Source organism: Thamnophis sirtalis, unplaced genomic scaffold (assembly GCF_051295495.1).
Source record: "Thamnophis sirtalis isolate CommonGarterSnake01/CBP01778 unplaced genomic scaffold, rThaSir2_p1.2 scaffold_5, whole genome shotgun sequence".
NCBI classification, from domain to species: domain Eukaryota; kingdom Metazoa; phylum Chordata; class Lepidosauria; order Squamata; family Natricidae; genus Thamnophis; species Thamnophis sirtalis.
In genome coordinates, this window is record NW_028261385.1 from 115,919,611 (window position 1) to 115,931,327 (window position 11,717).

General features: G+C 40.7%; 1 protein-coding gene across 1 annotated transcript in view; it reads right to left on the bottom strand.

Annotated features, from left to right (window-relative positions):
• LOC106543701 (5-hydroxytryptamine receptor 2A) overlaps window positions 1–3,412 on the bottom strand; it is a 10,150-nt gene extending 6,738 nt beyond the window's left edge. Inside the window, exons 1-2 of the mRNA XM_014059765.2 lie at window positions 3,010–3,412; window positions 87–287 (exon numbers count right to left, since the gene is read on the bottom strand). Coding sequence (XP_013915240.2) covers window positions 87–287; window positions 3,010–3,412 — 604 coding nt within the window. The remainder of the gene's footprint in view (window positions 1–86; window positions 288–3,009) is intronic.
• Between the last annotated feature and the right edge of the window lie 8,305 nt (window positions 3,413–11,717).

The following is an 11,717-nucleotide window of genomic DNA, read 5'->3' on the forward strand; positions in this document are numbered from 1 at the left end:
AGAGAGATTGGGAAAGGATGCACATATAATTTTACTGAAAGTAAAAATCTCTGATGATAATATAACCCAAAGATTGAATAACTCACCTATTGATACTGTCCAAACAAGAGCAATTTTTGCCAAGGCCTTTGTTCTGGAGTTAAACCGGCTGTGATGAATGGGATTTTGAATGGCAATATAGCGATCCAGAGATATGGCACAGAGATGCATGATGGAGGCAGTGGAGAAAAGCACATCAAAATAAATCCACACAGCACAGAGGTTCCTGGGCAGTGGCCATCTATATTCTGTAACCAAGGAGAGTGCTTATTAATTGTACAGCAGTTGGAAATCTATATCTATATTTCACTGATATGAAATGTATTTTCTATTGTTATATTTTACCTCATCCATCTACAGATTTTTAAAAGTGGTCAGTCCATATCTTTCAGGTTCTTGGAGGCTCCCATATCCAATTCTGAAACCAGCAGAGTTTTCTAGATTTTACTGTGGCTGATATGGTAGCAGATCTGTTAAGGTTTAATGATACAATTGCCTTTGTGCCTCCCATCTTTGGACTTCTTTGAAATTATACAGTTTGCACCAAAACCTCCTTAAATCTGGGGGGGGGGGCACATCAAACCCTATCCAGTGTTAATGTCACATTTAAACTAATTGTAATTGTATTTATATAATTTCTAATTTCTCTGTTTTCAGCTTTCAAGGTAGTCTAGTGAAACTGTCATTAAAGAAAGATAAAATTGGAAGCGACAACAGCAGTACCAGTCCAATGAATATTTCTGATGATAAATACCTAGGGCTTCTTTTTCTATTGTGCCATTATTGCAGCCATTCCCCTACCATGATATATTCCATTCAAATTAAATTTTAATTTATTAAAATATACAGTACTGTTGTAGACCAGAAAAAGAGACCAGAAAAAGTAGACAAATTACAAACATCCCATTTTAAAAACTGTTCAAACTTGAGATTAAAAATATCTAGAATATCTTCACATCCAGTAGGTTGCAGCTTTTATTGCAATGTGTTGAAAATGTGTTCCCTTGACTGTTTAATGTATTTACAGATAAATGTATGAGGAAAACTTGTCTTGATGTTAGCAATCTATTTAGTAGATGTGAATCTACATTTCCTTTTGTATGTAGTTGTAACCACCTTGTTGGCTGAGAACTCACATGAAAGACATTAATGCGCACTTAAATCTTTATACATTCCCTATACTGTATTTGATTTGTAAATGCAGTGTTTAGTAAATGCAAGCACCAAAACTTACTTTAAATTTTAAAGTGATGTACAAAGGTATCCAGATAAGTGTTTTGGCTATCTATTATTAGAGATATTGTCATGTAACACAGGTGTGGTTTGCTGTGCAAACAGCTGACTAGAGGGTCCAAAGCATTGATTCCTTATTCCGGATATCCAGTTTCAAAAACTCCTTCTCAGTACTATTGTCTATGTAGTGGTGTCATTCAGCACCACTTTACAGGTAATCCCCAAATTATGACAGCTCACTTAGCAACCATTTGAAGTTATGACCTAACCTCCCTCCCAAGTACTTATGACCCAGTCCCAAAATTATGAATGTTGCAGCACTACGGCCATCTTTCACACAAATGAATGTCCATAGCATTCTTAAAAACTTCTCTCTCACTTATCCCTGAAGCATATTATAGAAATCTGTAATTTTGTCTAGAGAACTTTAACTTCAAGAGCATAATGATCTCTATGCATAATGATAGCATAATGATCTATATGCATAGATAGCATATTGATCTCAAACACTGTGTTGTTTCAGAAAATAAAAATTCATTTGGACAGTGTGAAATATTCCAAATTAATCTACAAATGCAAGATCGGTTTTCTGTTATTCCGTTAACTATTATTAATAATTTCTACTTTAGTTTCTACTTTATTTATATGCCATTCTTCCTATTCAAAAACCCTGAACGACCTCACATAGGATATCTCTCCCAGCCATAGGCATTGAGGGTTGCTCTTCTTTGGAATTTAAGCCTCAGACATCCGATCCTGCACAATGCATTCCCTCAAATATTAAATATGTAAGCCACCCAGAGTCATTCACTGAGATGGGCAGTTAATAAACATTCAATCAAACAAACTAATATTAGTTCCTAAGCCATATGCAGCCTTACAGATATCACCCTCGCCACTACATTCTGCCTCAAGCATCTGGATTTATAATGCTTGTGTATCAAGGTTACTTTCTTATCCTTTAATTACTGAGGAACTCTGGCAAATGAATCATAGTTAGGCAATGATCTTTTAAAACCTGGCATCACTTTTTATCAGGCTATCCAAAGTAGTGATAACATTGAAAATGGTGTCACACGCACCTGTATACAAACAGTTTTATAATGATACACCTAATTTCATTAGTTTGTTAGAGTTAGCTGTATAAATATAAAACAGTCATTTATTTTAATTCCCAACTATGTGGATATTCTTATCTTCAAATTTTTTTCTCCTAAAGTATGATTCCCCATATAATGATGAGATGTGGTTCTTAGCCCCATTACTAGTCTAATCTAAAATTTAATGATTTTGCAGTCTGATTTTTTGAACTATGAAATCTGAATAGTAAACGCAACAGATCTTGCACATGTTTAAAATATACAGTGCTGTACTTAGTGATCTTTAAGTTCAATACAATTTTTTTTAAAGTACCAGCTATCAAATTGTGCAAATATTCGGCAATCTAGTACTTTTTGGATACATTGGAGCTACAACTCCTAGAATTCTCAGACAACCATGAGGACAGAATGAGGACTGAAGGGGGAGTTTTGTAGTCAACAATGCTCTATTATTTGAGAAACATTGAAAGCATCATGCAGCATTAAGATTTCAGACATCCACATCATCTAGTTCAAAATTCTAATTTTTTAGAAAGCCTCTTTTCATTGAATCTATAGTTTACATTAAAGTAACTTGTAATATGCATATTAATCAATTAAGGTATATTGAGTTTTAAAGGCTGTTAATGATACTCACCATATAATATAGTTAGCATTGATATCGGCATGACAAGAAAACCCAAGAGCATATCAGTTATTGCAAGTGACATCAGGAAATAATTTGTGGCATTGTGCAACTTCTTTTCTAGTGAGACAGCCAAGATGACTAGAGTATTTCCAAAAATGGTTATAATAATCACAATAATAGTTAAAAGAGCAGGCCAGTTTTTCTCATGAAGAATAGGAAATAATGATGTAGTCAGGTTCCCTTCACAAGGACAGTTTGTTGTATGATCAAAGTCTGCAGTCACATTGCATAAACAAGACTTGTTAATTTCTTCAGATGTAAGTACACTTCTGTTGAATTTTCTAGCTTGGCTTAATTCTAGTAAGGAATGTGCTATTAGATTCACAGGCCATTCTTCAGAAAAAATATCCATTTCTAAAAATTCTGAAACTGGTGAGTACATACCATTAAAAATGAAAATTGCAGCTGTTTTATTACCATCAAGCTCTATATTGGTTATTAGTGCCAAAAACGAAATAAAATTTTAAAAAGAAAACTGACAGTCATTCAGATGATAATTCATATATAATTTGATATTATTATATACAATGAGTCTTGCTGAACAATTACAGTCAATTTCAAAAGATTAAGGAAAAGAAAAAGCAATTCATCCTTCTCCAATGTTTTTAGTCCTAGTGATCTTCCCCCAAAACATTTTAATCATGTAACTGACAATTTAAAAATATTGAAATAATTAGTTATAATTATTATTTTGTCCTATCATGGAAGTTATTAAATACCATATTTATTTAATGCTATCATTCTGAAAAATGCTGTAAGAAAAACACTTACAATGTATTTGAAAAATCCCCTCTATTAAATTAATGCTGTGCCTTGATATATTTTATCCTTCATTGTTTGTGCTGGCATAATATTCTTTAGTTCCAGTTTGCATGAATCAAATGCATTTTGCAGACTCCTCAGCTGCCCTCTTACAATAACACTGTTTCCTTCTTTGTCCTTTACAGCTGCTCCACTTATACTGTACTTCCCTCTGTTCTTTTTGTTCTTAAGGAGAATTATGTTGGAAGAATGATCTCTGGATAATCATTCCAAAAAATTATAATGCCCGGAGAAAGAAATTTCTGAAGGAGGTTCAAAATATTTTCTAGCAAAAATGGAAGTGAATTCTTTTTTGTCCTGTTTCTTTATAAGACGTCTCATTACTTTTGACGTTACATAAACGGCAAAGGCAGAAGGAGAATAAACTGAACAGAGCTGGATTTTTTTTTACATGTTGCAGTTTTATATGTATCAATGTGAGGCATTCATACTTTAAAAAAAAAATTACCCACAGGATATCCTGCAGAACAGCTGTTGATAACAGCAGCCTGTAATAAAGGAGGTTCTTGTATGAAAAAGAAGAAGCTAGGAATTGCATATAATGGGCAAACATCAGATTATTCCTTTCAATAAATTGATCACATCCTGGCTCTAAATTTAAAGTTGAATATTACACTGTTAATAGTGTTAATTGGGAGCGGCAGTGTAATTTTGATGGTATAGAAAATAATCTGTTCAAGAAAAGAAATTGTCTTTGAATGCTTTTTGGATTACAAACAACTAACTCGGCCTGCTTGATAAAAAGCATATAGAAAGCAATTGTCTGAACACCTCTAAACAACCATAAAACTTCAGCTCGAAATTGCCTAGCTAACCCTTCTTGAAGGACACCTGTGCATGACACAGCCTTCCTCTCCTAACTGGGCTGTATCTAAGGGCAGCTACCATAACATTTATTTTCTATGAAGTGCTGTTTCCCACTGTCTCCAAATCAACAGAAGCCTTGTTGTTGGCAGAACATGTAGGATCTGTGGTGTGTCTGAAGTTAATGACGTGGTGGTAAAGTTGGGGGATCTTCCCCAGCATCTCTCAGCTGCTTTCAAAAAGTGTCATTGTGTGGCTGGTGCATGCAGACTTCAGATTCCCAAATGACTGGCTTGGCATTGTATATTTTTCTACTTGTGTCACCACATGTAGGAAAAGAAGACCCAACTGACAGCAGCTGCCCATAGGACTCAGAACTCTATCTTCTATTAGCATCTAGCTATGTGGGTAAGAATTATAACCAGTAGTTTACTGCTGTTGATAACACTGAGTCCCTTATCTACTAGCCATTTTTATGTGTATGTGAGGCTGATTAGAAGGGTGCTCAGCTACCCATATGTTATGATTGGACAAACTCATTATGCAGTACATTGTTTAATACATAGATTAGAGTGATCACCATCACTGGTCATGCCCATTCTTGGTGAATCAGATGCTGATCAGCTATGTGTATTAGGAAAACTGTATGTCAAACAGGAAAAGAGAACTTCTGTTCCTTGAGTGCAAACTCCATCATCCCACACCTTTCTTCAGGTGTTAAGAGTAAACCAGTGAGGTAAAGTCTTATGAGTAAAACAGAGGAGACTCTATTATTTTATTGGCCCCTCTGCAATCAAGTTTTGTTGAATTGCTAAATCCACCACTCTAGATATATGAACTCCCCTCTTCCCCCATCAAGGACAAAAATTGGTAGACATTTTCCTACTGACAATGTAATCCACCAATCACTGTATTTTAAGTTGCTCTTCAGCATCACTCACCAGACTTGTTAATGAAGCAAAGTTGAGATCAACTACAAGAGTAAAGCAAATTTATACAGTACTGGCATACTGGAGCACATTAATTAGATTGTCTAGGTCTAGTCTATATATCAGTAAAATTAAAATAGCATCTATGATATGTTTACTCCCCATGATGTCATCCCGTTTGGTTGATGCCACACTCTCCTCTATGCTATATTGCAACAGAACTTTATTCCCTTCAGGAACTCCCCCTTTCCCGGGGATGGCCTTCTTGTCTATCAAGACGCTTCCTTAATGACGGATCTTGGGATCCCGAGAGGTGGCATGCAAAGAAGAGACTTCTTAGGTTTTTTTTACAGGGGTTTCTAAATCAAATTTTAAGGGGGGGGGGGGCGGGGGGTTTGATACGGATGGCTCAGACAGGCTTGGGGTGGAGTCTGCCAGGGCACAGGCCAGAGCTAACTAATGGGCGTGGGTCGGGAGTGCTGGGAAGGGTTGGGATTCTGGGGGAGACATTAAGCCATTCCATTGGGGGGGGGGTTTCACCATCTCTGCTGTTTGTGGGAGAGGCAGATATGGTGGGGGCCGAGGGCCAAATTATGTTTGGGGGACGCGGGTTCGCTGTTTAAGAGCGATCGCACGTTCCAACCCTCATCACCCTTCTCACACCCCTGGGTGCTCGGGATTACAAGACCCTGGTCTCCGGCTGGTGTTGCTTAACGCCAGGTCTGTGGTACATAAGGCTCCACTCATTTACCACCTCATACAAGAGGGTAGAGTGGACCTGGCATGTATTACGGAGACCTGGTTGGGCCATGAGGGGGGTGTTCCCCTTAGTGAATTATGCCCCCCAGGCTTCTGGGCATTTCACCAGTCGAGAGCCCAGGGCAGAGGTGGGGGGGTGGCGGTGGTTATTAGGGAAAGTCTCGGACCTCAGGAGGTCACTGTTCCTCAGATAGGCCGGTGTGAGTCCCTTTTTGTGAAATGGGGCCTTGGAGTTCAGGTGGGCCTTTTTGTTACATACCTGTCTCCCTGCTACGTTTCATCGGCCCTGCCGGAGCTGCTAAATGTGTTAGCTGGATTGGCAGTTGAGTTCCCCAGGCTTATGATCCTGGGGGATTTTAATCTGCCTTCCATTGGCGAGACATCTGAGTCAGCTTGGGAGTTCATGGCTTCCATGACGGCTATGGACCTAACTCAGTTAATTCAAGACCCCTCCCATAATGGGGAACACACGCTTGACCTGATTTTTGTCTCTGGGCAGTGGATGAATGATCTAGATTTAGGGGATATTTCTATCCAACCCTTGTCATGGTCGGATCATTTCCTCATCAGGCTTGACTTCTATACTACTACCCCTCACCGCAGGGAGACGGAACAGACTAGATGGTTCTGCCCCAGGTGCCTGATGGACCCTGAAAGGTTCCTGATGGAGCTTGGGACTTTTCCAGAATCCCTTGCTCACAACTCGACCGAAGCCCTAGTGGAAGCCTGGGATAGGGCGGCCACTGGGGCTTTGGATCGTGTTGTGCCTTTGCGGCCTCTGACCCAGCGTTGATCCCGGGTAGCTCCCTGGTTTACTGAGGAGCTCCGGGAGATGAAACGCCGGAAAAGATGCCTAGAGAGTGGTTGGAGGGCCAGTCGGTCCGAATCTGATCGAAACTAGTAAGAACTCATATTAAATCCTACTTAGTGGCGATGAAAGCGGCAAAATGGCAACATTTTTCCGCTCTTATCATGTCCACAGATAACTGTCCAGCCGCCCTGTTTAGGGTGACCCGCTCCTTACTTAACCAAGGAACTGGGAAAGACCCCTTGCAGGGTAGGGCTGAAGAATTTCTTCAGTATCTGCAGGATAAAATCACTCAGATCCGGACAGGCTTGGACTCTGACTAGACAGATTCGGGCGAGTCAACAGGGATGAATCTTGTGAAGACCATCTGGGATGAGTTTGACCCTGTGACCCCCAAGGGCATGGACAGGATTATGGGGAGACTCAGTGCTGCCACTTGTGTGCTGGACCCGTATCCCTCTTGGTTAGTCTCGACTTCCCAGGAGGTGACACGAGGCTGGCTCCAGGCGATTACCAACGCTTCGTTGAGTGAGGGATTCTTTCCCACCACCTTGAAGGAGGCGGTGGTGAGGCCCCTCCTTAAGAAGCCTTCCCCGGACCCAGCTTCTTTAGCAACTATCATCCGGTCTCCAACCTTCGATTTGTAGCGAAGGTTGTTGAGAGGGCGGTAGCACGTCAGCTTCCCCGATTCCTGGATGAAGCTGTCTACCTGGATCCATTTCAGTCAGGTTTCAGGCCCGGATTCAGCATGGAGACAGCATTGGTCACGTTGGTCGATGATTTCTGGCGGGCCCGGGACAGGGGTTGCTCCTCTGTCCTGGTCCTTTTAGACCTCTCAGCAGCTTTTGATACCATCAACCATGGTATCCTACTGCGACCACTCGGGGGGTTGGGAGTGGGGGGCACTGTTTTACGGTGGTTCTCCTACCTGTCGGATCGGTTGCAGTTTGTGCTGACTGGAGGGCAGGGATCGACCCCGAGGTGCATCACTTGTGGGGTGCCCCAGGGGTAGGTTCTCTCACCCCTCCTGTTCAACATATATATGAAACCACTGGGTGAGATCATCCGTGGTTTTGGGGTACGGTATCATCAATATGCTGATGATACCCAACTTTTCATCTCTACCCCAAACCACCCAAACGATGCCCTTGATGTGGTGTCCCGATGCCTGGAGGTGTGCGGATCTAGATGGGGAGGAACAGGCTCAAGTTCAATCCCTCCAAGACTGAGTGGCTGTGGTTTCCATCATCCCGATTTGTGCATCTTGTTCCATCTTCGATCATAGGGGAAGAAATTTTAGCCTCCTCAGAGAGGGCCCACAATCTGGGTGTCCTCCTGGATACACGGCTTAGTTTAGAAGAACACATGACGGCCGTGACTTTTACCAGGTTTGCCTGGTACGTCAGTTGCGCCCCTTCCTGGATCGGGATGCTCTGTACACAGTTACTCATGCCCTCGTCCTTTCTCGCCTGGACTACTGTAACGCTCTCTACATGGGGCTGCCCTTGAAGAGCACCCGGAGGTTTCAGCTGGTCCAGAATGTGGCTGCGCGGGTTATTGTGGGGGCACCTAGGTGCTCCCATGTTACAACCCTTTTAGGCGGCCTGCACTGGTTGCCGTTGTCTTCTGGGTGTGATTCAAGGTACTAATTATGACCTTTAAAGCGCTCCATAGCTTAGGCCCAGGATACCTGTGAGACCACCTACTGCCACCAGTAACCTCCCACCGTCCAACCGTCCAGTGCAATCCCACAGAGTTGGCCTCCTCAGGGTGCTGTTGGCCAGACAGTGTCGGCTAGTGACCCCCAGGGGGATAGCCTTCTCTGTGGGAGCGCCTTCCCTCTGGAATGAGCTGCCCTTGGAGCTTCGTATAATCCCCGACCTCCGGTCCTTCTGATGCGCCCTAAAAAGTTGGCTTTTCCAGCAAGCCAGCCTGGCCTGAACAAAACAAAATAAATTATTGATCATTGTTAATTTTAATTTGCATTTTTTAAAAATGTTATTGTTAATTCTAATTGGGTTTGTTTGGGATATTCTATTTAATTTTTTAAAACTTTTGTATTATGTGTTTGTTTTAATGTTGTACGCCGCCCTGAGTCCTTGGGAGAAGGGCGGCATATAAATCTAATAAACCTAAACCTACTAAAAATAAACATATTTTATATTCAATGAACATAAAGGAGAGAAAACAGGGCTTCCAATTTGAGAGGCTGATGGGTACAGTATATTTAAGAAGTATACTGTATACTATCAAAGAAAGTAGGGGAGAAGAAAAATGAAGAGTGTTGATGCTCAGTTGACTAATGGAGACATACAAATGCCAAAGGGCATTGAATAGTATTTTAGTTGGTGTCTAACTAGTATACAAAATAATTTAGATATCACTTGGGCAAACAAAACATGTTTCCTATATCTCCAATAATTCTAAAGGGCTTATTTTAAGGCACACATGCTCATATAAACATGTTTATACCCTGTGCACTTTTTAAACATGTTTATCATGGTATATGTCTGGACTCTTTGTGGGGTTTGGGAATAGGAGGCACTGTTTTGTGGTAGCTCTTCTTTTCCTCCATGGCCAGTTTCAGCTAGTGTTGTGGGGAGAGGTCAAACACTAGGTCCCCACAGTGTGGGGTGCCTTGAGGTTAATGTCTGCTTCCTCTCCTCTTTTAACATCTACATGAAACCATTGGGTGCGGTCCATAGCATAGGATATACTATCATCAGAATGTTGATGATACCCAGCTATAGATCGCCGCCCCTGTCCAGGCAACTGATACTATTGCTATGCTGGCCCAGTGCTTAGAGCAGTGTTTTTCAATCTTTTTTGTCCAAAGGCACACTTTTTTCATGAAAAAAATCACGAGGCACACCACCATTAGAAAATGTTAAAAAAATTTAACTCTGTGCCTATATTGACTATAGGCGGGTGTTTTTCCCACGGCACACCTTACACTATGTCACGGCACACTAGTGTGCCGCGGCACAGTGGTTGAAAAACACTGGCTTAGAGGACTGAGGGCCTCGATGGTGAGAAACTGGCTTTGTTCAATCCTAGCAAGACAAAGTGCCTTGGAGTTTTTGACCCCGAGAGTGTGGTGATTTGCCATCCTTGACGCCTTGGATAATTCCTTGGACTGAGCTGGTGCACAATTTGCACATCCATCTGGAGTCTGGACTCACGTTAGATGTTCAAGGAACAGGTGGCAGACAATTCAGAAGCTTCAACAGATCCAGGATGAAGCACTGCACACAGTATTGGGTGATCCTAGGTTCACCCATGTTCTACCTCTGCTATGTGCACTGCATTGGCTCCCAGTTTCCATTCAGGTGCAATTCAAAGTTCCGGTTATCAGCTTTAAAATCTTACATGGCACGGGACCAACTTATTTAGGGAATCACCTCTTTCTGAGAGTAATCACCCATCTTACCGTATCAGATAGAGTAGGTATGTTCTAAACTCCTTCTTTGAAATCTTGTACCTAGTGGGACTTCGGAAGCATGCCTTTTCCATGGCTGTACCTACCTTATGGAATGTTCTGCCTCCGATGATTCAGCAGGCCTTTTGGAAGGCTATCAAGACATGGTTTTTTACCAGGGGCTGGGATAGAACCAGGATATCTGGACCTGATTGTGGGGCAATCCACAATGATGGGGGCACTGATTTTTTGATTTTATGGTTTTATAGTTACTGGTTTTATTATTTTAAGTAGTTATTTGTGGACATTAAATATTTTATATCAATAAAAATATAGCACAAGTTGAAAATGAATACATTGAATTTGATGAAAAAGCATCCCACCCCCCTATTTCTCCTCCTATTTCTAGGCAGAAAAAATATGGACCTCAGCAATAACAAGAATAGAAAAATATGTCATAAACAGTGTGTAGATTTTATAAATATTTGCAGAAAAAAGAAAAGAAAAATAGAAAATCCAAGTAGAATACAAGGGGATGAAGAATCATTTGTAATCTAGAAACAAATCATGGTATAAACAAGCCTTAGCATTTTTTTTCTGCAATGTTTCCATGATATTAGTTTCATCTATATTTGTAAAACTTTTAAAAAAACTTTTAATTAAAAAAAGAGTCTTCTGTTTTATTAAGAAAGTGAAATGATGACAATCCCTCCATTTCCTATGTTATACCTATGGCCCTGGATGTGTGGATTGTGCCAGTTCTGCTTCCTCCTACTCCAGATGAGGAAAATGGCTCCCTCAAGCTGTTTTCAGCTTAGCAGGTTTCACAGCTTTCAAAACCAGCATTCAGTCCCCTTCCTTGAAACAGAATGGTTTGGTGTTATGTTGTCATAAATCTTCTAACTTTTTCAACAACTGAACAAAGTTATCTTTAAACTGGTTTGGAGAATATTTTTATATTTGGAAAGAGTGAGTTTCCTCCTTTTCTACATATATTGTAATCACGAGGCTCCCCATAATCTTTCCAGTAAAAGTTGAAGAGATTTCTAAATGATATAATATAGCTTTTAAAATCCTATTAAAGTGTTTGGTCTAAGACAAGCAATAGATTTTAAAT